The sequence below is a fragment of the Pantherophis guttatus genome, chromosome 5 (assembly GCF_059756535.1).
Source record: "Pantherophis guttatus breed Tessera chromosome 5, ASM5975653v1, whole genome shotgun sequence".
NCBI classification, from domain to species: Eukaryota; Metazoa; Chordata; class Lepidosauria; order Squamata; family Colubridae; genus Pantherophis; species Pantherophis guttatus.
The window spans coordinates 39,942,597-39,969,131 of NC_142067.1; the positions used below are offsets into that span (position 1 = coordinate 39,942,597).

Genomic DNA, 26,535 nt, shown 5'->3' on the forward strand with positions numbered 1-26,535 from the left:
AAAACAGCTGAATGTAGACACTATTCTTGTATGTTGGCTCAAGCCTTATAGATTTTCTAGCATCTCAGCCAAGAAAATATATCAACAGTGGCTTGATATCAAAGAAAGGGTGAACATGTCCATAATATCAACAGATTTAATTCTTTATATTCAAGATTGTCTTAAATTTTCTATTTCCAGTAATGTGGAATAGTCCTAATATAAATTGTGACAGCATAACGTAACAGTGTTGGAAGGGACTTTGAAGGTCATCTACTCCAACCCCCTGCTCAAGCAGGAGAGCTATACTAATTCTAACAAATGGCTTTCGAGTAACTTCTTAAAAGCCTCCAATGATGGGGCACCCACAACTTTCAAAGGCAATTTGTTCCACTGGTTGATTGTTCCCACTGTTAGGAATTTTCTCCTTAGTTTGCTTCTGTCCTTGATTTGTTTCCATCCAATAATTGTTTCCAATTCCAACCAATCCAATTATTGGATGGAAACTTGATTAGCTTCTCTCAGCACATAGCTGAACAAATGCAGAGAGAATATACATTTTTTTCTCACTTTTCCACTAACTTGGAGCTAGTCTGCCTCACCATGTTGGATATGGGCATTTGTACTGTATAGAATTTCAGTATACTCCTTCACTGGCATCCTTTAAAAATCAATTTGAAGTTGAACTACACAGAGGTGGTATTCAGCAGATTCTGACCAGTTCTGGAGAATGAGTAGCAGAAATTTTGAGTAGTTTGGAGAACCTGTAAATACCACCTCTGACTGGCCTTGGACCCATCTATTCTCTGCCTCCAGAGTCCCATCTGATCGGAGGAAATGGGGATTTTGCAGTAACCTTCCCCTGGAGTGGGGAGGGAATGGAGATTTTACAGTATCCTTCTCCTGCCACGCTGACTAAGCCATGCCCACCAAGCCACGCCCACAGAACCAGTAGTAAAAAATTTTGAATCCCACCATTGGAACTACATTTTTCCTTCTTACTTTTCCAGCTGATGATTTCATGTTGAATTTAACCATAAAACTCATCAATCCTCTTTTCTGCCTCAATGGTTGGAGTTAAATCTGAATAACCATTTTATTAAAGAGCTGTCCAGGAAGTCTAATTGATATTATTCTGTATCTGACTATATTATTTCCATAGTCTTTCTGTGGATTTTTTTTTGTCCCAATTAGTAGTCAGCATTATGATATTCTGAAATTTCACTCCATTTCAATTTGTTGATGCCTAAGATGTCAATATGTAGTTAATGTATTTCATTTTCACTATGTTGAGCTTTCCTGTGTTCATGCTTCTTACATTCCATATTGTTACTATAGTTGTGTCTTTACAGCCTTTGGATTTTTTCCCTGCATGACATCAGCAACTAGAAATTCTAAATGTTTTAACTAGTAACATTTTCAAAACATTAGCAGAGGAGCAATGATGAAATCAGATCTTACCTGCATTTTTTCAATGAGAGGAGAACTTTTGGGCTTTACCCTTATAGGACGAGAAGCATTTGGGGATGGTTTCTGTAAAAAGAGAAACAGAGTTGGTTGAAAGAGCCACCTTTTGTTACGTTCCAAAAATCTTTGGTGTTTGGTTGATTCATTTTTAATTATTAAATTTTCTTTATTATTAAGTATAAAAAGGAAGAGCCCTGGTGGTGCAGCAGACTAAAGCACTGTTATTAACATCAGCTGCCTGCAATTACTGCAAGTTCAAATCTCACCAGGCTCAAGGTTGACTCAGTCTTCCATCCTTTCTAAGGTAGGTAAAATGAGGACCCAGATTGTGGGGGCAATAAACTGACTTTGTATAAATATACAAAAGTATCAAGGCTATTGCTTAACTCATTGTAAGCTGCCCTGAGTCTCCGGAGAAGGGCGGCATATAAATCAAATCCAAAAAAAAAAATCTCTAGGAAAATACAAGTATTAATACAAGTATCCTTGAAGAACCCTCCTTGGAAAGGACTATATTCCACAAAAGAAAGATATGTATATGTTAGATATAAATATGATGATGATGATGATGATGATGATGATGATGATGATGATTATGATGATGATGATGCAATAGATGGTATTAGGATTGTAGGGTTTTATCAGGAGCAGTACTGTCATATTCTTGCTAGACATCTGACCTCACAAAGAAGATAAATTGAAGGGATTCAGAAATTAGAGAAGTAACTAACTTAAAAGGATGAAAATTCCTATTGCCACCATTGCTAGGCTACCATTCTCCAATTTTTATTGACTTTTCATCTGGGATGAAATGAGGTCTTGGAAGAGGTTGATGGTGAAGCCCCTTCTGGATGGGGAATTTGTTTTTATGCCTGTCTTTAAGCCTCATATGCATTCTTGTTCTTTTATTGGAATGTCCTTACTTTTTAATTATAAACCTTTGAGTTGGTGTTTGAAATTGATAAAATAAATAAATGGTAATGCAAAGCTTATTCCCTGACTATAACTTCTAATGCAACATCTGGTTACTAGTGCTGCCACTGTGGACAGGTGTGATGTTATTCAGATGACAGGGTCACTGATTAGAAATATACTACTTAAATCACAACAACCTTCTGCAATTATAGCATTCTTCAGATGTTTAGATTGCAACTACCAAGATACCAAGAGCCTTGGTAGTACAGTGGTCTAAAGCACCCTGTTATTAAGACCAGCTGTCTGCAATTACTGCAGGTTCGAATCTCGCCAGGCTGAAAGTTGACTCAACCTTCCATCCTTTCTAAGGTAGGTAAATTGAGGACCCAGTTGTGGGGGCAATAAGCTGACTTTGTATAAATATACAAAAGGATGAAGGCTATTGCTTAGCGCATTGTAAGCCGCCCTGAGTCTCCGGAGAAGGGCAGCATATAAATGAAATTAAAAAAAAAAAAAAAACTACTATGTTTCTCAGCAGTGGCCATGGGGGACTTATGGATTCTAGAAATTGACATCCACATATTTGGAGAGTACCTAGATTGGTTCTGAGCCATTACTAACACTGCTGCCACATATTGATATACCCATCATTTAATACAATGTAATGGAGGTACTAAAGTAATCTAGTAGAAACTAGATTAATCTCCCAACAGAATTAATGGAAAGTAACATAAAGAAAAGGCTAAACAAGGAGTCACCAAGAGTTTATATATTATTAAAAATAAATGTGATATGATTTGAGATTATTTGAAATGAAGAAATGTTGCAAGGAATATTTTATAGGTTTGTATATCAAAAATGAAATTAAAGTGGGTAGTATAATTGTTGCAATCTAATCAAAAGAATGAATGGAAAGCAAGTAAAAGATGCATTTTCAGATTACTGAAAATGATAAGATATAAATGATGCAAGTGGAGAAATGATAAAATATTTAAGGTTAATATGGCTATGTGACTTCCTAATGTACTGTATGTGTGTAGACTGTATCTGCACATGGCAATTGGAAGACTATTATTAATCCCAAAAAAGGAAATGTATGAAGAGAGAATGCAAACCTACATTGTTTACCCTGAAACAGAATAGCATAATGAGTATATAGTGTATATGTGGAATAAAAAGCAGACATGGGAAACCTGAAGTATTGAAGAGAAAAACTCGTGACAAATTTATATCTCCATAAGAAATATCTGCCTCTTTCTTGATATACCTCAAGCCACAGGAAACAGGTTGTTTAGAGAGGAATTATGAGAAGAAAAGAGAGAGAATGTGGTATCAGAAAGAGGAAAAACAGGTGAGATTTCTTACTTTGGTCAATAGCCCTAACCTCTATTTGCTTCAACTCTTCCTATCATCCACAAAGAAATTGTCTATTTCATGGGAATTCAGTGCTTTTGTCTTGCCTGTCCTACTATCAAACATCTTACTCTCATGATCCAACGTAGTAATTTTTTAAAGATATCTATGTACTCATATCTGCTTTGTTCAGGAAGATGTAAGCTTTATTTTGGAGATATTCGCTTTTGGATTTTACATCCATGTTCAACTAGAAACATGTAATATTATCTAAAGAGGTTGATGCTTATTTTAACCATATATAACCATATATATGATCACCCTAATAATCATATATGGCAAATGAATAGCGATGCCTGTTTTTGTCTACATGGATTATGCATCTGCTGGAAGCCCAATTCTTTCTGGAACTACCCTAACCAATAGGGCGGTTTCTTTTAGTAACATGAAGGCATATTTACGAAACATAGTTGACAGCTGTTTCACATCAGGAGGCAAGCAAGAACTCTGTATTAACAGAGCTTCGTGAGATAGAATCATGCTCCATGATGTAAGGAAATCACTACCTTGTACCATTCCAAACACCTCTACAGCAATTGCATCTTTTCAGTTTTAGAGTTCTTATTAACATGTCTTATACAGTAAAAGAAGTACAATTCAGTTTCCTTAAAATATTGATACTTACTAGCTCACCATTCTGTCCTAGCTCCATCTTATTTGTGTGGAGGGGAAGAGAACAAGGTGGTTTTCTGCGTACTGGTTTAGGAGCTGGGACCTAAAAATAGAGGAAAATGTATGAAAAATAAAGAGAAAAGAGATAGATACGAAAAAAAACATATGTAATATTGGTTCTTTAAGGAATGCTCAAATCTGAATATATACATCAGTGGTGGGTTTCAAATTTTTTTACTACCGGGGAAGGAAACTGTAAAATGTCCATTCCTACCCCAATCCAGGGGAAGGTTACTGCAAAATCCCCATTTCCTCCCAATCAGTTGGGACTTGGGAGATAGAGAATAAATGGGGGCAGGGCCAGTCAGAATTTTTACTACCGGTTCTCCGAACTACTCAAAATTTCCGCTACCGGTTCTCCAGAACTGGTCAGAACCTGCTGAAACCCACCTCTGATATACACGAAGTTGGAGGGTTGCCCCAATATGCAAATTGAACTTCCCTTTGTAGTTGCATTATCCCTACCTCCTTTCCAGAAACTGATGATTGCTCTTGAAATTTTCCTGCTAGTTGGGCCACAGATGAAGTTGTGGGCTTTTCCACCACCATCTTGATCTCTGATGGTTTGTCCTGAAGAAAACCAGAAATAAAATGTTTCTCAGTCTAAGAAATAAGTAAAAAGTTGGTAAAAGTTATTGTTAAAACTATGCAGCACTTATCTTGATGACCAAATTATCTCAAGTTTTGTTTTACTACTTGAACATTTTAAGAAATAATATATTCAAATCTTTTACTATTTTAAGGAATAATAAATATGTTAGGAAATTCTTTCTAATATCTCGTATAAATGCAACCGGCATGAATATTGGTTTAAATTACATTTTTTTTTTACCTGAAATCTACTTACTAGCTCATTCCATTCCTGTTACAGTAAATTTGGTTGGCAAGATAATAGCATTGTTGTTGCTGTTGATACTATTTTTAGAGGAAAAATGGATTTATTTGAAAGTAGACGCTGGAAAAAAAAAACAAAGAAGACACTTTGGACTGTATTTGGACTACTCAGACATTTAGCTGAGTTGAATACTAGTAGATGGAAAGAGATTTAGGTATAAAAAGAGGAACAAGTTAAGAAAAGAAAAAAGTGGCTGGGAGATCGTCATTATGGAAAGGATTCAGGTAATGAAAGTTAGTAGGAGGTGTAGTTGCTATCACATACAGGACTAAGAAGACAAAAACCTGTGAAGTAGTCATAGTTATAAAGTCTGAACTGTGCATAACAGAAGAGTTGTTATTGGAACAGAAACTTTCTAGTTCTGTGGATATACCATCTATTGTTTGGGGTGGTGTTCATTTTCCCTGAAGGAACAATTGAGACTGCTTTCTCCAAATAAAATCTGCCTTTGCACATAGTCTAGTCAGGACAATATGCTGTTGGTTGGGATCTGGAACACAACCTTCTTAGTGGTGGGCCACTCCTTCTGGAATACCTCTTGAAGTCAGATTATCCCTTCTATTCTTTAGGAGAATGGTAAAAAATGTTGCAAGTCTCTTCAGCAGAGCTTTTGGAAACGATCTTTAGTTGGGGAAAAACTATGAGCAGATTTTTATTTAATATATAATGCTTTAATATGTTAATATTAGACTGAGAAGTAGGTGGGGAACCAATATAATTTGATAATTTCAAAGCAGAGTCAGATTATGCAAAGGAAAGGTAGGAGGACTGCTAGTTAAATCCACAATTCTCTCCATGGTATCCCATAACTCTAGTCATGCTAGCAATCTCATGGTCTTCTTTGATCAGTAGTCCAAAAGATAAAAGTTATCAGTATACCAGGATACCACACATTTAAATAGTATTTAAATTGTTTGGTAGGGTAAATTAATTACTGTTATATACGGGAAAGAACAGGAAGCTGCAGTATAACTGAATAATTTTAGTTTGTGGCCACTAGAATAAGTAGCCACATTGAGGCAACTGTTTTTTACTACAAAATATATTTCTTCACTTATTTCTCCATTTTTGAAATACAAAATGTATTTCTTCACTTATTTCGCCACTTTTGATTATAAAATCTATTTCTCCACTTATTGCTGCATTGACAGAACCTTCTGCCAGTTCTGTTTACCGAGTGGAGCCACAGTCTTCATCCCTTATATCCTCCTTCTCATCGTTCCTATCACCCATCTCCTCCCATTTATGACTGTATGACTGTAACCTTGTTGCTGGTATCCTTAAGATTTATATTGTCTGTTTCCCTATGACTATTATTAAGTATTGTACCTTATGATTCTTGACGAATGTATCTTTTCTTTTATGTACACGGAGAGCATATGCACCAAGACAAATTCCTTGTGTGTCCAATCACACTTGGCCAATAAAGAATTCTATTATTATTATTCTGTTATTCTTTGATTGCACTACTACTGGCAAGACAAAGAAGAGTTAAACAGCTTCTACCTGCCAATATTTCTCTTTCAAGGAAGCTCTGTTTCCCTCCTAACATCTATTTCTACACATATTGTTCTTAATGAACAAGAAAAGATTTGTCCTTCATTGCATTGGACACAGATAGGAAATGTTCTAAGTTTAGATTAGATCATGTAAAGGACTGGCAGCTACAGATGCACAGATTATATCTCCAAATTTCACAGTTTGGGGGAAAAAAATAAGTTATGCCTCTACAACATTTGGAAAGAAGCAGCAAGAGGGGTGGGGAGGGAGAACAAGCATTCTGTCCTTGTTCACAAATAATTCAGCAAGAGAGAATTAAATCATTGGGAAAGCAAATAACCATTATAGTATTCTGGGCCCAAGCAAACATTTGGCTGTCTCAATGCTGCATATACTTTTGATACCTCATTCTAACATTATGAAGTCTCTTCCAAGCTATTTAAGAGTCACTTGGAAATAATAGAATATATTCCCCATCCACTGAGGAGAATATAACATTTTGATACATATTTCAGACAAACTGAAGAATAAGATAAGTAAATGTAGGAAAGTAAAAAGAAATTGAGTGAAATCCAAGTACAAATTCATTGTCATTACTATAACAACACATTGTAAGTAAGACTATGTAAATAAAGTTGATTTCTGAGTATGATAATTCCACATGCTGAAATAAATATAAGGGAACTCAGTATGCATAGACACTCTACATACAGTAGAGACATGCAGTGTTCTACCCAGGGAGTATTAGGGTGTAACAATAGCTCTCATGGTCATGAGAATAGGCTGAATGCCTGTGAGAAATAAAGTACTGTTATATTTATTTATTTTCAAGGATATCAGGCTGTCAATATAATTTGAAAGCAATATACAAATAAGGCTGAAAGTAGCATTTTATTTCTTTCATTAAACAACAGTATCTTTAATGAATAAAATGGAGTAATTATAATGAATTGCTGAGTATTCTACACCAATTGTAAGGCTGTATTGATTTGAAATATAATTTAAGTGGATGTATTTTGGGTACAGACTTAAGCTATATTCAGACAATTCACATTAATATTTATTGTATGCATTGCAAACCCAGAATGATATTTTTAGCAAAGTGGCCACCTTTCTTGTATTATTTTTCTGTTCCCTGACAAAACATCACAAGAATAATACTGAATAATCCACACAACTTTATGGATATTTTTTTTTGGGGGGGGGAACTGTATTTAAATAGAGTTTTATGTCCTTGAAGCAGTGTAAAATGTAATCTGATGTTTTTAAATTTCACTTTAGCAAACATCTGCCTTTCTTTTAATGATAGCAGTAATTACTTTATTTAGAGTAAATAATATATTTTTATGAATATATTATTGTAGTTTCTTTCATTTTGTAGATTATTGTGTGTGTGTACTTCAAAAGGTTAGAGAAATTATATATTTTTGTTGTACATTGTTTTGGAAGTCTTAGTTCTACATGTTACTTTGTATCTCTTTTAAAATATCCGAGCAGCTATGCTGTTTTGTCAATTTGGTTAGGGAAGGGAAGTAGTTATGAGCACTCCAAGGGCTGCCACAACACTGCAGAAAATACATTGTGCATTAACTTCCCCCTTTACATTGTTCATGGTTTCTATGATAGTAGTCACGATAATTGTGCAAATCATCACTGCCTCATTACACTATGGTTCTAGAAAGGACACTAGGAGTCACAACTATTGAACATGTCCTTCATTTGAAGACTTGCCTGTTCCAAGTCCAGTTGAAAGACAAATGTTAAGGAGGATTTCAGTTGCACAGCAACTCTTTGCGTCCAGAAGACATACTAAGCATGCCCTCTTGATGTAATGTTCCCACTATGGTGAGATATATCTAAACTACAGCCAATGTTTCTAAGCCCGTACATGTGTCGTTTGAAATGTTATGCAACTCCACGCAATTTTGCTCTTTCTGGCGATCCATGTCTCTCTTCTGGAATGATGCTTAAACAGCTAGCTTAAGAACCATACAGAATAGGTTTAAATTATCATAATTGTACTATAATGTCTAATATTAGAGATGAACAAACAACTGCTCACCCTTTGCTATAACAACCAATTAGCATCATAATGTAAGTCCACCCATGCTGATAATCATAGTAATGGTTCTTCTTACACTTAATTTACAACAACAACAATTACTACTATTACAGAAGAAACGGTTCATCCAGTTCAGTGGTGAAATCCAATTTTTTTTACTACCGGTTCTGTGGGTGTGGCTTGGTGGGTGTGGTGTGGCTTGGAGTGTGGCTTGGTGGGTGTGGCAGGTGAAGGATATTGCAAAATCCCCATTCCCACCCCACTCCAGAGGGAAGAATATTGCAAAATGTCCATTCCCATCCCACTCTGAGGCCAGCCAGAGGTGGTATTTGCTGGTTCTCCGAACTACTCAAGATTTCCGCTACCAGTTCTACAGAACCTGCTGGGTTTCACCCCTGATCCAGTTGCATCTGTGATTTCAGGCAGGAGATGAAATTAAATTGTTCTTATGATAGACAGAAGACTGTGCCTTTATTAGAACTAAACTTTTGGTGATCTTTTAGGATTACTATCTGTCTAAAATAAGTAAGATATTTTACCAAACGCGAAGAAATAGAAAAAAGAACATGTTGTCATTGTTCTCAAATATATGATTTCAGTTTAAAGAAGAAAGTGCTCTTATAATTAAAAGGAAGAAGCAAATAAAGTTGATGGTATATCAAAGAATCAGCCCTGGATAGAAGGAAGACAGTGAATTATCAGAGCCTGTATTCAGACTGTTTTTTGTTTCACAAGTTGAAGTATGGAGTCAAACACAGCAGAAATTACTCAGGAAGTGGGTGTGTGAAGCTTGTTTTGGCCTGTTGATTATTTCCATAGAAGGAAATTCCACAATGTCTGTTCTGATTGAAAGCATGGGAGCAAGCTAGGCCTCTTGCTCAAGAAACAACACATGCTAAGAGATAAGTAAACAAATGGCTGCAGTTCTAGCTGCACTAACCTCCTTTTTCCAATGAGCGACTTTTTTTTTTTTTTTGCAACTTGCTTTATTTTTCTCTTTTGCCCTGCTATATTATGGCGCTGGGCAGTCTAATAAAATCTACAGAATTATATTGACATTACATCTGCTATAAGCCTTCTACTGGTTTTAAGAAGTAGCTATAAATATCTGAAGTTAAAAGAGCGGGGAACTTTCTTTGTGGTTCCCTATAGTTCTCTCCGGAAGAGGTGAAATAAGAAACAGTATGGATGACATTTACTTTAATTGTAACAACTTAGAGATTCCTGCTCTTAAAGATGATAATAGTTGTTATCTAAAGGTTTGTATTCTTTATTATCTGTAAATTGACAATGTTTAGGTTAAAATCGATCTTGATTCAGTGAATAGAAAGGCAATATGTGACAGGAATCAATGCCTTCTTAGAATGACTGAGGGTGCAGGTAAGCAAGCTTCTTCTTGCCGAAGGACAATTACGGGCTTAATAAGAACATAATCAATCCCTATTCAAGAATATTCCATGAATTCATTTGCCTGAGATGAATGAAATTCAATATGGCAGCTCTTTTTTAGAGACAGTTTTCTTTCACTATTATATTAATATTAATCATGAGATTTTAAGAATTAATATATCAAATTTTCTTTCTAAGAATTGTGTAGCATTATCTGCTTGCAATTCTTGTAGAAACGAGATGCAATAACCAAACTAGGAAAATGAAAACTACTATTTTAACATGGGCATAAATTGATGGTGATTTTCTACCTGAAAGAAAAGCACAGTGTTGTGAGAGACAAAATTTGCTCTGGCAACAAACAAAGCAAATGCGAGACTGCCTTGCACAGCTTCTCTCAAACAATTTACAGGAAACATCTGTGAACTGCAGGAAGCCACAAAGATAAAAACAATTGACCACTTTTTTTTCAGTTGAACACCAACAATCTATTACCATTTGAATAGTTAACAATATTTCTTGTTGAGAAAAAGCTTTCCATTGAATTTCTTCTCCCCTTGCTTCTGTAATCTCTTTGTTTGGCTGGGTAGAATAGCATTACACTGTGTCAAGAGTTCCTGTGACAATTACAAATTCATAAATAGAACTTGGCCAGGGAAATGTCCAGTCGCAGTTAGAATTTTTCTCATGAGGATACATTTGAGTGAAGGCTAAATCTGAATTAGTTTAGAAGGAATAATGTGCTTCTTGAAAGCTGCATACAACATAAATTCAAATATGTAGAATCACTGATGTTTGGGAGAGAGAATTAGCAATAGTAATCAGAATAGAGTTGGAAGGGACCTTGGAGCTCTTCTAGTCCAACCCCCTGCTCAAGCAGGAGACCCTATACCATTTCAGACAAGTGGCTGTCCAATCTTTTCTTAAAAACCTCCAGTGATGAAGCACCCACGACTTCTGAAGGCAAGCTGTTCCACTGGTTAATTGTTCCCACTGGTAAAGGTAAAGGTAAAGGTAAAGGTTCCCCTTGCACATATATGCTAGTCGTTCCCGACTCTAGGGGGTGATGCTCATCTCCATTTCAAGGCCAAAGAGCCAAAGCTGTCCAAAGACATCTCCATGGTCATGTGGCCGGCATGACTAAACGCCAAAGGCACACAGTACGCTGTTACCTTCCCATCAAAGTGGTCCCTATTTTTTTACTTGCATTTTTACATGCTTTCGACTCCCACTGTTAGGAAGTTTCTAATGTTTCTCTCCTTGATTAGTTTTCATCCATTGTTTCTTATCTTGCCTACTTGTGCTTTGGAAAATAAGTTGACCCTTTCTTGTTTGGCAGCCCCTCAAATATTGGAATACTGCTATCCTGTCATCCCTACTCCTTCTTTTCTCTAGACTAGTAGCCATAGTCAATTCCTGCAACTTTCTTCATCCGTTTTAGTCTCCAGGCCTTTAATCATCTTAATTGGTCTTCTCTGCACTTTTTCCAAAGTTATATATTATATAAATATATTTATATTTTATATATATTTATATATATAAAGCACAGTCATAGAACTAAAATAGTTCTGGCTAGAAAGAAACACTTATATCTGAGATTTGCCCCTGCTTTCTCCCACGAGTTTTGAACTTGCCAGTTCAGACCCCTGCTATTCTTGGAAGCCAAAAAAACCCCAAAAAACTTAGTAATAATTTGCCTTAATAAGAGTTATTTTTGAGAGGACATATTTCCAAATAATTATATAGTTTGCTACAATAGAAAATTTCTCTAACTACCACTGTACCAGGGGTGAAATCCACTTACTTTTGCTACCGGTTCGCAAATGGGAACGCATGCACGAGACCTCTGCACATGCACAGTACCTTCTGCGCATGTGCAGAGTATCAAAAACAGGATGTGATGACGTCTGGGCTGGTGGTGGAGCCTCCCACTGCAGGCACTACCAGTTCGCCCAAGTTGGATAAAACCAACTGCATTTCACCACTGCACTGTACCTCTCCTGGCAAATTAAGACGTTCTTATCAGTGGTGGGATTTAAATAATTTAACAACCGGTTCTCTGTCCTAATTATTTCTTCCAACAACCAGTTCACCAAACTGCTCAGAAAGTTAACAACCGGTTCTCCCGAAGTGGTGCGAACTGGCTGAATCCCACCACTGGTTCTTATATAACATAGAGACAACTGTGGTTTATTAGTAAACTATATAGGTCACTTCAGATGAATATCCTTTGCCTGTCACTAGAATACTTTTAAACAGACTAAGGCAGTAGAGCAAAAACATTCTCACATCATTTAATTCCAGATCCAATATAACCTACGAGTGTTAAAAAAAGTTATGAGACTCTGTTTGCATGGGATGACTGGAGAAGTGAGCTGCTCCACTGGACTCACCCTAATATGCCGGCCATTTTTAAATCTTTCAATTTATGACCAACAAGATACTATTTTCCTATCCCAACCTTTCTTCCCATTTTTAAATGCAACCCCCACTCCACCCACCCCCATGTGTCTACAGAAGAGAGATGTAAAAGGAACACAGAGACAGAATATCTACAAACACCATTTTTCCAGGACTATCTTTAAGCAGAAGGGAGTGAAAACAATCTTCTCTTAAAACGTGCAACCTTGTGTTCTGCAACATATGTTGCTCAACATGGTTGACCAGAAAGAATTCGTTTAACAGAACATATTAATATCCATTTTGACTCATATTTGCAGCTTCTTCAAACAGAACCTCCTACAAATAAAATGTAAAAGTAGAACATAAAATATTGAAGCTTGGGTTCCTCCAGTTTACTAGATAAGTAAGAAGACAATGTTAATGGATGAATAAGAAGGAAAAGGAGGAAAAGGCAAGTGCTCCATAGTGAAAAAAAGAATCTACAGCTATGTTGAAGTGAACAGCTATGTTTCCCAATAGCCAAGGTGAAAGTCAGCATGGTTGCAAAGCAAAAAAGGCATGGCACCTGCTGCATAGCACAATAAATATAAAGTGCCCTCAGTCAAAGTTCACTGCAATGTTCCAAGAAATAAAAATAAATTTCAGAAGCTGATTTTTCTAAACATTACAAGATTGAGGCCTGAAAATAAAATTCAGAAACAATAAATAAGTATCAGATATATTGGTAAGTTTATCACATTTATTAAATGGCAATTCAACAGCTAGCTAGCATTATTTATGCACAGACATTTAAGATAGCCAAGATCCAAGAGAAATACTTTGAATTACGTAAACATCATTACATCACATGTGGAAAGATGTAAGTTTAGTCTATGGCATCTCTAAATACAACTGATGAAGACCACCACCAAAACTTCTAAAGCTGTTGTCAATAGTTGGCAATGTGATATTCAATAAATATTCAGAGAATATTTTCCATAAGTATCCCAAAATATCATCTGACAGAACAGCATTGTTGAGGGGTTTCTTGTATTTTCAACTGGAATTCAAAAGGGAATTAAAGAGGAATGGGGAAATGACATTCATTAACCACCCAATAATCTTTGGCACTCAAAGTTTCATTAGTAAAGTGTTCATTGCTAATGTTTAGAGAAAATGCCTTAGAAAAGGCTGAGTCTTTTTGTACTTTTTTGAATTGGCAAATAGAAACTGGCAAGTTACAATGTTGTCAATAGATAGCTGGACTTGAAAGTTAAGTAAGTCTTTGGGAGACCATCAGTGAATCCTAGGGCTGGAAGCTAGACCAGGAAATCATAAAATTCAATTGCAAAACACTTCTTGCTGTTGGCAATGATTGTACAGTATCCAAGTAGTTACTAGGAGTCAAACTTCAATCTGACAACAATTTTAGCTTACCGTTAATTCAATTGCAAGCAGAATATATGGAAAAAAAACAAACCAAAGTTATAATGTGGTGATTAAGGCACCAGGTGGAAACTGGGAAATCGTGCCTTCTAGTCCCACCTAAGTGTGAAACTAGCTGAGTGACCTTAAGCCAGTCTCTCTTGCTCCTAGGAAGGATGCAATGGGAAACCATTTCTGAAACCTTGCCAAGAAAATTGTAGGAACTTGTTCAGGCAGTTGCTAGGAGTCAACATTGACTTGAAAGCACAAAAACCAAAGAAAAAATTCCACACCCTCAAGAAGGCTAATGTATTTCTTTTTTGAACCCTGTAATGTCCAAGATATTTTTGTTAGGTTCATGAATGTGTTGCTTGTTAGACAATTATTACTTGGTAATCTGAAATGATGCATTTGATTATTCATATTATTAGAGTACATTGGAAAATGCTGTATGCTATTTTACAATGAGCAGGTAACATCTAACAAATGTACCTTCTTTAGCAAGAGACTAAAGTATCCACTAAAGTTTGGCATCTTCTAAATAAATGGTTTGTCCATGATGATGGAAAAGAGGGGCAAGTTTAATTGGATTGTAAATGCTACTATTTCTTTGTTTACTTATTTATTGCACTTCAAAGCCCCATTGTTAAAATGGCTTGATTTCATGTTGCCTTTTTCTGGATCCAGATGGCCAAAGCCAGAGCAAAGCTATGATGAATATCAGGATATAGTGAATCCTCCCCAACTCTATTACCAACACTGAACTCATACATGATAATTGTATATATACAAATATATGTATATATAACAGGAAACTGTTTTTCTTAATGCATTTATTTTTTCCAGTAAGAAATTCCAAGAATGGTTTTATTACACTGTAGCAAGATGTTGCCCAGAAGATTCATAACCTTCTATGAATAAATATTCTATGAACTCCAGGCTATCCTTTTGTTTTAAACATGTCAATTCAAGTATCTGCTAATAAAATGATTAATCTAGGTTGAAGCTATGTATTTTTCTAGGTTATATAGCAGCAGTCCCCAACCTTTTGGGCACCAGGGACCGGTTCCATGGAGACATATTTCTCTGTGAACTGGAAGAGGTGTGGTTTCATGTGCTGGGGCTTCGCTTGTTTGCATGGCCCAGTTTCTGGTGAAGGAAGGTAGCACCCACTCCTCTCCTAGAAGAATGAAATATTTTAGGAAATATTAAAAGGGTAGAATATTTCCCCAAAAAGGGAAACCCCCTCCCCACTTTTGTTAATGAGCCATTAAGGCCTGAGTCAGTCCATTCTACATAACAAAGATAGGATTAGCCCTCTACCCATCTAGCAACAGAACTCACCACATGGTACCTGTGGAGATTGCATCACCCAGTCAAGGCTCAACCAAGCCTGGGAGATACAGCCTACAAAGTTAGCTAAGACCTCCGCCCCCTGGGAGTCTGATCACCAATCAGAGTGCATTTCTTACACAGGAACAGGGGGCTCTGGGGTGGGGCCCAGAGAGGACATAAAACCAAGGCACTCTCAGCATCTCTGCCCTTTTCTGCTCAGGAACTCAAGCCACGTGATCCTGTCCATCATTAAACATCTTTCCAAACAGTCTCCATGTTTCCAGTGTCTTTTTCCCCACTTGGAACTGAACCCAGAAGGATATTTCTTCCAACACTGGCATGCCACGGTCCAATGCTCGTCCATGGACTGCGGGTTGGGGACCCCTGTTCTAAAGTATTCATTAACTATCATAGAATATGTACCGTGGTTTTGTAAAACAGATTAAAACATCACAATTCATAAGACATCTTGCTCATGGACAATGCGTTGCTTTTTAAGAATTACAATTTAAAGAATTTTAGAGCACTTAGAAGCTGTTTTCTTTTCTTTTCCTGGGTGAAGCTGATTTAAAAGACATGTCAACCATTTAATAATTGATAAAAGTCAAGCTATGGTCCTTGTAACTGGTTAATCACTGGTTAATCACTTTGACAAAAATAATGCTTCTACAATAAAGCACCATTGGTAACTTTGGTGCTTTCTTAAGCAGTACTGAGTCTTGGCATTCAGATTGTCATCATTGGACTACTATGTGATTTAACATACATGGCTTCTGCAGCAGTTCCTATATAAGTTTTGAATAGCAACCAATGTTAAACTTGCACATCTTTTGTTACCCTTTAAAAACCAAAAATAAAAACCTGTATGCTCCAAACAGAATTTATTTCATAGTGAAGTAAATGCTATTTGGAGCATATAGGATTTTATTTTTGTTTTTTGTTTAATGATGACAAAAAATGTGCAATTTTAATCCTGGCAGGAGGCAAGGCAATAAATCATATACAGCACTTCTTTTCTCAGATATCTATATCTATAGCATTTCCTGAATGAGAATGGGAATCTGTTCTACTGTATGTTTTTTAGTAACTAGTAGCATACACAGTAATGTGCCTTTACATTACCGTAATAATATTTAGATCTAAGTAATATGTTTTTCTCATATTTCCTCTTTACTTGAAACCATACAACATCTGGAAATAAATACTAATGATGGAAATAGTATGAAAAAAAGGTTCTTAAGCTTGCTAAGAACCCTGCTAAGAATAAAGCTACCTATACTAAAAGAAACTATATTAAGCAATAGATAAAGGCTCCTCCAAAAGGAATGGATCTGAACTCCTTTCCTGCATTCCACTGCACCAGTGCCAGCCACATGGAATCACATCAGATCCTGCCTTCTCCCTGCTTCAAATAAACCGGAACAGAAGGAATCTGGGATATGGCACAATCACACACCCACACACCAACTAGTATGGGAAAGGGAGGGAGGAAGTCGTCTCATTCTGTTGATAGATCTATATCTCCTTTTGAAAGAATCTATAAAAGCTGCAATCTTGTGGATACTTTCTTAAGCAAAAGTTCCATTCAGAGCTGAATAACAATGCTAAGGATGGGCAAAGGTAACTCAGAAATATTAGATGAACAATACTTTGGGGCATTCTCAGGAAGATCAAATGGTTTATGGATGATTTCAGTTACATTCCTCAACGTACTATATCTGCTTGATCCATGAGTTATAAATCTATATCCATAATATCTATATCAGTATATACAGTAGGGTGTGTGGGTGTAAAAAGTAGGATCAATTGGTAGATCGTGGCCTACTGTCATACAATCAGCTTTTGTCAAATGAGGAGCTTGCTATCTTGACTGATAGTGTTCATTTATCTCGTTAAACAAAATCTGCTTTGTTTGATTTGCTTAGTGTTTTGGAATTTGTCACAGGATTGCAGTCTGTTAACTATGATTTATTATTTTAGGATATCAAATGAACTTGGCCAACAGTATTTAATAAATAGTAAAATAAACCATGGTTTAATATACTATGTGATTCCAACCATAATGTGTCACTGTAATAATAATTATCCCACATTGATTCAGAATTTTACATATAGAATGGAATTCTACCTTTAAAGGGTCAAAGTGGCTAATGACAACTCATTTAATATTTCAATTTCAGAGAAAATGCCTTTCAATTTCCACACAGTGGCCCAGACTAAATTAAGAGGCATAAAACTGAGATGTATTTTGTTAGCTTTGCTTTTTCTCTTCCAAAGACACATACCTCCTTTTCCTTTCCCTTGTAATTCGGATAGGTAAAGGTAAAGGTTCCCCTCGTACATATGTGCTAGTCGTTCCAGACTCTAGGGAGTGTTTCAAAGCCGAAAAGCCAACGCTGTCCTAAGACGTCTTCGTGGTCACGTGGCCAGTATGACTAAATGCCAAGGGCGCATGGAACGCTGTTACCTTTCCACCAAAGGTGGTCCCTATTTTTCTACTTGCATTTTTTACGTGCTTTTGAACTGCTAGGTTGGCAGAAGCTGGGACAAGTAATGGGAGCTCATCCCATTACGCAGCACTAGGGATTTGAACTGCCAACCTTTCAATTGACAAGCTCAGCATCTTAGCCACTGGAACTGCCGACCTTTCGATTGACAAGTTCAGCATCTTAGCCACTGAGCCATCACATCCGTTCGGATAAGGAGATTTAATTGCCAGTTTTGCTTTGGTGACAATTTCAGACAATATTGGGAAGCCTTTAAAATAACTGTCTTGCTTTTTAAGGGGATATGTGCTTCCTTAGGCTCCCTGGAAACTACTTTAGTAGGTTTGTGAAACACTTCTCCAAATGGTTCACACAACTCTAATAATGACTGAAATTAGAAATATCCAGATCTTGGAACTATATCAATTTCTATTCCACCAGACAAACAATATTGCCGATTTCCTTCCTTCTACAGCAGGCAACAGCTGTTGTAAACATTAAACTTCAACTTGTTTGGAATGAGTATCCTCAATTCTTTTAGATACCCACAATGTTATCTTTAGTGCAGCATAATTAAAATTCAAAGATTGTTCTACAACATGAAGGAAAAATTACTAAATTCATAAAATGAATTTAAAATGAAAAAAAGTCATAAAATGGGGCAAAACTCACTTAAGAAGTTTCTCACTTAGCAACATAAATTATGGGCTCAACTATGGTCATAAGTTGAGGACTAACTGTAGTTTATGTCTGTCACCTGATTCAAACTTCCACTACTTCATAGCCACATCACCACAAATATCTATTATGCCCTTCAAATTCTAGAAGATTGGCATAGCAATCTTAAAAATTGGGGAATGGTTCCTAGAGAAAGAAGTTCCGAAATTCTATCTTGAGTCTAACCATGGTGGTTTCCTGTACAAGTTCAGAGTCTAACATACCTAGCTGCTTAGCTGTTATCATCCCATGTTCTCTGGAGGAACCAACATTGTGAAGTGTGAAAAATGTCACTCCAGAGGCAGCGGTCGACCCCGAGGCACCTTGCTTGTGGGGTGCCACAAGGGTCGGTCCTCTCGCCCCTTCTGTTCAACATTTATGTAAAGCCGCTGGGTGAGATCATCCGTGGCTTCGGGGTGGAGTTCCATCAGTACGCTGATGACACCCAGCTGTACATCTCCACCCCAGGCCACCCCAATGATGCCCTTAAAGTGATGTCCCAGTGCCTGGAGGCCGTGCGGGCCTGGATGGGGAGAAACAGGCTCCAACTCAACCCCTCCAAGACCGAGTGGCTGTGGTTTCCGGCGTCCCGATATAGCCAGCTGACGCCATCGCTGGCTATTGGGGGCGAATCACTCGCCCCCACGGAGAGGGCTCGTAACTTGGGCATCCTCCTGGACGCACGGCTGTCGTTAGAAGATCATTTGGCGGCCGTGGCCAGGGGGGCTTTTTATCAGGTCCGCCTGATACGCCAGTTGCGCCCCTTTCTAGATCGGGACTCCCTACGCACAGTCACTCAGGCACTTGTCACTTCCCGCCTGGACTACTGCAACGCTCTCTACATGGGGCTCCCCCTGGGGTGCACCCGGAGGCTCCAGCTGGTCCAAAACGCGGCCGCGCGGGGGATTTTGGGGGCGACGAGACGCTCCCACGTGACACCTCTCCTGCGCGAGCTGCACTGGCTCCCGGTGGTCTTCCGGGTGCGCTTCAAGGTGTTGGTGACCACCTTTAAAGCGCTCCATGGCTTAGGGCCGGGGTACTTACGAGACCGCCTTCTGCCACCAATAGCCTCCCACCGGCCAGTACGCTCCCACAGAGTGGGCCTCCTCAGGGTGCCGTCCGCCAGACAATGTCGGCTGGCGACCCCCAGGGGGAGAGCCTTCTCTGTGGCGGCGCCCACCCTCTGGAACAACCTCCCCCCAGAGCTACGTACAATAACAGACCTCCGGATTTTTCGTCGGGCCCTGAAAACCCATTTATTTCAACTAGCTGGGCTAGCTTGAGTCAAATTTTAAATGGATTTTAAATTGGAATGTTTTAATTACGGCCAAAATTATTTAATTATTTTAAACAGTTTTTAGATTTTGTATGTTTTGTATGTATGTCTTGTTTTTACTTTGGCTGTTCACCGCCCTGAGTCCTACATTGGAGAAGGGCGGTATAGAAATTTAAACAAATAAATAAAATAAATAAATAAATTCTTCCTTATGCACATACAAAAGGGGCAGAGCTTGCATTGTGATGGCATATTCTTGTTACTTTGTATGGACATGTGACAATTACACTAGCTTAAATTTAAATTATGGATCAATTCTTCTTGATTAATTTTTACCTATCTTGAGTTCTCTACTTTTTTTTTCCAGATAACTTTACCACAGGACAGTAAAAAGGCAAGAAACATTCTGACAAAGCCCACAGATATTTATAAGCTATGCTAGCTGGTTTCTGCATGTGATCTAAACAGGAAATTAATCTTTTTAAATTGAAAAATCTTCTGATCCAATCTGCCTTCAAATTTATGAAAACATCAGAATTTTGAAAGTGGACATTCAGAAATATTTTGGCTTATACAAACACTGAACAAAATTCTTTTTTTTTCTTTTCATGAATACTTACAAAAAACACTAATCTAGACATGATTCATGACATGAATGAATAACACAAATAACGCTATCTTAACAAATAAGGGCTGATAAGGACTGGGTTCACACATAATCTGAAACCAGAATTTTTAAAATCGTGTTTTGTTGAACAGACCATCATGACTTGGTTTATATACAACACTAAGCCAGAATGACAGTTTTACTAATCACACATAGCAAAAAGCAAACAAGTAAATTATGATTTATTATTATGTGTAAACCTAGCAAAGAATTGGTCAATTCTTTGGTCAAAAGGTCAAATAGAAACCAAAATCCAAGGGTTCAGTATGCAATTTGATTTACAACTATTTTCTCCTTAAATAATATTTAATTTTGATAATCTCAATCCTGAAATATTATTTGTAAACATTACAGCCTTTCCCACTAAATAAATCAAGGAACACATTAGCTTTTTAAAGTTATTTTACAAATTAACTGAATAACAGGGAGTGAGATAAGCATATGTATCTTCACTTTCCCACTTTTTTAAAATCATGAGAATGCTAGCTAAAAAGTAGATGAGTCCTTTCAAATATATAACAGATCTAAACAACAGATTTAATAAATAGCAAATCAGCCCAGCTATTAATCACTTCACAAGTAAAGTACCCAATCAGTTGTCAGCAGGCACGTTTGGACATATGTGGACCTATAAAGATCTAATATGTTCTTCCTCCTGCCTTGAAATATGAAAACAAGAACATGATTTTTGTGTGTTCTTTTCAAATTTTCATGGACATGTTTTTATGTCCTACTCAGTAGATTATCAATTCTCAAATTATTTAATACCAAGCTATCCGTTTAAAAGATTGTATTGATATGATACTGGTGAATGCTATCCGTAGAAATTATTAAGTCCTATTGATAGAATTGCAATGCATTAAACTTTTTCTACATTGCAATTACTAAAGTTCTTGTAAGTGAGAATGTGTTTTTAATATAACAAGTACAGAGCTACAACCTTTTTCCTGGAATCTATATATCTGCACAATTCAAATAAGAAAAAACTTGACTACCGCTGTTTTTGTGACATGTTGGATTTGTGCGTTTGTGAGGTAATATGAAGTAGAAGAACTGCATGTATGAACCAAGAAAAGATGATAAGAAATTGAGAACAATGATACGAGGACTAAGAGTACAAAAGATAACATTTGAATCAGAGAAGGAAACTTCAACCTGAGCAATAGCTTTTGTGAATATGTTAACTATTAAAACTGAATTTCCAAATTCTGTCCCAATATATTATAGTTAGTTTCAAGTCAAACATAAATAGACAAACCAAATGTCAGTTATTTAACATTGGCCTTAAATATGAACTTTCTTATGAAGACACACAGATGCTTTGAGTCAAGTAAAATTAACCTGGTTCAAGTGCAAAATTCTCTGAGAAGGACAAAAATGGTATTTAATTCCTCACATTAACACTATTGCCCGTTAATGAGTAAACAGTTGAGGTACAAGCTTGATAGACTTGGTTAGCTGGGCTGTTTAAGGTTTAACTATGTTTATTTTAAAGTTCCAAAACATCACAGAGCTAAATAAGGGAGAAAGCAAAAAATAAAATATGTTTACCTCTCTGTTGTGCAGGTGTGGGATGGTCTTGGGAAGTATTTCTTCCCCCATCCCGTTGTTTTATTTTCTCCTTATTTCCTCTATTTGTTCAAAGCTTCTGATCAGGCAGGGAAAGAAAAAGAAGAAAAGTATAAGAACACACTGCTTGGGAGTGTAAAAATCCAAGTTCCAGCTTAGCTTAGAAACTGTCAAGAGTCCTATGTGGCCTGCTGTAAAGGCTGGGGGGGGGGGAGCTGGGGGAGGAGAGGAAGGGAGGGTGGGGAGAGCGGGTGTTTAGGGAGACAAAGCAATCAAGGTTTAAATTTAGACGCAAAACTAAACAGATACTGCCTTTCCAGGAGTGAGGGGAGAAAAGAGAGAGCAAGACAGAATCAGTTATGCATCCTATTTTTGCCTTTCTCGTTATTTCTCAATTTCTACTTCCTCTTCTTACTACATCTTTCTTTCCGGTAAAAGCTTTGGTTCTAGTATTTTTCCATAGTTTTCTGGAACTCTCTTCTTTAACCCAACAAGTAAAAGAGGAGGGTATTTACCAGTTTGAAGTATTAAGGCAATGTTAAGGCCACATTCCAGAGCCATAATCCAACAGATGAGGCATAAGGCTTTTAGCAAGCCACCTTTTAATTGTCTCAGATTGTATACACATACTTTAAAGTAGGATAAGGTGGGGTGGAGAAACCTCTACATTTTGGCATGACAATATTAATTGCCTTTGATTGCAGATGTTTATATTTGCAAATTATAAATTGGTGTTCTATAAACTGTCCTTTTAGGTCACATGTGAGTAGCCTTTCTCAATCTGGTGTCTTCCAGTTTTGTTGATTTATAGCTCTCATAATTCCTCACCAGCACAGCAAAAGGTCATGCTATGTGAATTGTAATCACACATATCGGAAGAGTGCCAGATTGGGAAAGACTAACTTTAAAGAGACAGAGGGAGACATGCCAAGTTATGTTTAATACCCTCTGCACCTCTGCCAAATATCGCTCCAGCAAATCAGCTTCCAGAATGGAATCAGGAGAATGTCAGAAAGTTTCTCTTGTCTGCCCAGCCCTAACAATGTTTTCCACTGGTATAGGAAATAATGTCATCTCTGTTTTCTTTCTTGTTTGTCTGCTTGGGAAAAAAAAAAAAGGAAGTATCGTTTAAAAAGTATTTGCTGAACTTTTAAAAATTTTGAGTCTGAACCATTACAATTCTGTTTAGTGGTGGCACTTTAATCATAGCTTAGGAAATAGCTACCTTTCCCCCCCCCAAAGTAATTAGGCTAATTAAAGCCATTTTTGCATTTAAAGAATCACTCAGTTTTTAGGTCAATAAATTACTTGTGATTTATTGCCTTAATGATGGGTGGGTGGCATTAGGGCCAATCAGAAGAAGGAGTGGCAAGAGAGCCACTTAACCTTTCCTCAAACTTTAAGGACTCTCACATTTGGGCATTGACTATTCTATGTTTTAATATCTTCAAATTAAGTGTCACACTTTTAAAATACTATGTTTTGTTTTCATGTGTGCATCATTTAACATATAAAAATAAAAATAATGGCTATGGGTGCTAAACAGGAAGTAGATATTTCCGTAGTTCTCGTAACATTTAATGGCATGCAAGCAGAAGTAGTTCGGTGGTGTGTGTTTGTGTATGTGTGCTTTTAGTCATCCCTGCAGCTGTCTTTCTGGCAACTATATCTCTGATTTCAAAGGTACAAGATAATTTTTACTGAAGCAGTTGTATGTGCAGTTCTTCCGAGGCTTTATTTTGATTTAAATCCAAATAGCCTCTGGGTTTTAAATCCTAGGATTCTCCACCAGACTAAAAAAGGGCAAAGGAGGCTTCCAGGATGAGAAGAGGGGGGATCAATAAATAAATATACCTAGGATGTCAGTAAACACATCTCCATTGAGGACAAATCTCTCACGGGAGGAAATAATATCTTTTTCGGCAGCCGCTTCCAAGTGAAACATCTCAATGTCTCTTTTTATTACAAAAGAACATAAGCAATGCTAGAAAATAGTAGAAGGATCCTTTCTGCCAGGATGGGCCTAGTGTTACCGCAGATATCTATGCTCCACAGATGATGATACTTGAAAGGAAAGGAAAAGGGTGTTCTTTTTTTCTCAACATAGTTTACATGGCATTAGGAAAATGGTGAATATGATACTATTTCTTCCCAATAGACTCTTTTATTAAATCTCAGAACACAAACACAAAGAAGCAGAAACAGAACAGCTGTGTAATAAAACCAATTCAGTTGAGCAATCTTATCTACCGTCATGGTCTGATTTTTTGTTACTATATCCATTTTAGTCTATTTACTTAGAGGACTACAATTCTTAACATTATTTTATTGGGTTCCCTTTTAAAATTGATATCTCAGTTATATTAGTCTTCAAGTCTTGTATTGTATTCTTTAAGCAATGGAAACATAATCAGCATATTGTATCAGCAAGTTTGCAGCTGGGAGTTTCTCCCATGCTGTTAACCATGTTAACCAGAGGGGAGAGAGGGAAATGAATTTGGATTTTAGGAAGAAAATGAACTTTTGGATAGGTGGGTGGGTGGGAGTAACACAGGAATGAGTTAAGGACTGCTTGAACCAGGAATAGGGCAAAGGGGAATGAGACCATCAAGTGGCCATTCAGCTGAAGCTTTAAGGAAAAGAAATCTAGTTTTGCTCCTTTTTTCAAATACATCACTGCAGAAAAAGAAACAAAGCTAACTGCACACAAACCAATATTATGAGCTCCAGTTCTAGAGATGGCTTCAAACTGGCTTAAAGTTATCATTAGATGTGGCCTTAAAGTTAAGTTGGACAGGTAGGTATCAAAGGCAATATCAAAGGGACATTGGTGTATAGAGGCCCAGACATTACATCGAAGATACCGATATAGACTCTGAAATTCAGTAACTGCACAGTTTATGTGAAAATGTGATTTGTTTTATATTTAAATCAGTGGGGAAAAGAGAATATGGATTTTCTTTTTTCCTCAATAAGCTTTTCAGGAAATCACAATGATGATTAAAACTGACAAGTTTTTTTTCTAAATTTCTTATTGTACTTTCCTATTCTTCCATTATGTTTTTACACAATAGGCCAAATCATTCTAAATCTGTTACAACAGAAAACTGCAAACATTCACAAACACGTTACAATCCAGTGCATATTTCACTTCACACAATCATGTTTTTTGGGATAAAAATATAAAAATGTATCATGAACTGCTCAACTGGTATAGTATAATAATAATAGTATAATAGTATAATAACAGTCATTAAATCTGGAAATCATAATGTTGGATAAAGCAAGAGTACACCAGCTGCTAGGTTGAGAGCATTTGCCAACAGCAGAACTACTAAGTTAGCTGTTGAAAAAAAAGAGAACAATTTTTTAGGGTTTTCCTGTGATTCTGCACTGTTGCCAAGAAAAGTTACCATTGCCATGAAGTCACCAGATTCAAGCTTAACTGTGAGGAACCTCACTTTTATAAAAGATGCAGTAACAGAAAGAGCTTTGCGTTTTGCAGCTTAATGAACTTAGAAGCCAACATCCTGTTTTGACCTGACTGTTGTAAATCTTTAACCCTTCTCAGATAATCCCAACAGGAAATGAATATAGGCTGTTCGTGGTATGAGAAATTTGCTTTTGGACCCAAAGATTAGATAAGAGTATTTTAAAAAACTTACTTGCTTTCTGTGGATTTATCTGAAGAAAATGAGGCTAATAGAGATGCTTTAGAAAATTGTGCTGCTTTTGAGCAACTGCTTTTAAGTTGCCTTTGAACATAATAATTCTACAGTACAGAGAGCATTGACAGATTCCTGAAATGTAATTTTGAAGAAACCGGGTTACTTATAACAGAAAGCTGTCCTCAGAACAAAATACATAGTTTGCATACAATCTGTTCTCATCCAATTTAGTGTACAGCAAGATTTTTTCTGCTCTAAAAAGCATATTACTTTTACACCAGCATATTAAAGAGGAACTCTGAATACTGTACTGTAGTTTTCTCCAATCTGACTGCTTCTGTTGACTCTGTTGAGACTGCAATTTTCAGAATTTATAGCCAGCAAGATGTTTGGCTGTACTCACTGCATATGTGGGAACATATCTATTTTTTTAGTTGAATAATATTTGTTCAACTAATTGTGAAAGAAGATAAAATGCTTGCAATAGAAGATTACGTTGGTAATACTAACTCTTAAATATGAAGCTTTCACACAAGAGTGTATTAGAGTTCAATTTTATCTGTCTAATTGCAAAAAGTCATTTACCACCTATCACATGCATAGAATTTGTCCAACTGACCATAAATAGTGATCAGACAGGCACAGATATTAATGAATTGATACCTAAAGAGGATGTTGATACAGTTTATAAGTCTCTGCTATAGCATTTCCTAGAAAA

At 36.8% G+C, this 26,535-nt stretch overlaps 1 protein-coding gene across 7 annotated transcripts in view; it reads right to left on the reverse strand.

The window, feature by feature from the left end:
- The window catches only part of RCSD1 (RCSD domain containing 1), a 43,151-nt gene that overhangs the window by 11,183 nt on the left and 5,433 nt on the right, over nucleotides 1-26,535 (reverse strand). For 2 of the 7 annotated variants that reach the window (XM_034413880.3, XM_060686320.2), the window contains exons 2-6: nucleotides 22,132-22,228; nucleotides 15,145-15,279; nucleotides 4,912-5,016; nucleotides 4,400-4,489; nucleotides 1,441-1,512 (exon numbers count right to left, since the gene is read on the reverse strand). In XM_034413880.3, the coding sequence (XP_034269771.2) occupies nucleotides 1,441-1,512; nucleotides 4,400-4,489; nucleotides 4,912-5,016; nucleotides 15,145-15,279; nucleotides 22,132-22,182 (453 nt within the window). In that variant the 5' untranslated portion in view covers nucleotides 22,183-22,228. Of the gene's footprint in view, nucleotides 1-1,440; nucleotides 1,513-4,399; nucleotides 4,490-4,911; nucleotides 5,017-5,293; nucleotides 5,402-15,144; nucleotides 15,280-22,131; nucleotides 22,444-25,814; nucleotides 25,893-26,535 lie in introns of those variants that run through there. The other 5 variants (XM_034413873.3, XM_060686322.2, XM_034413911.3 and 2 more) reach the window with 5 other exon arrangements.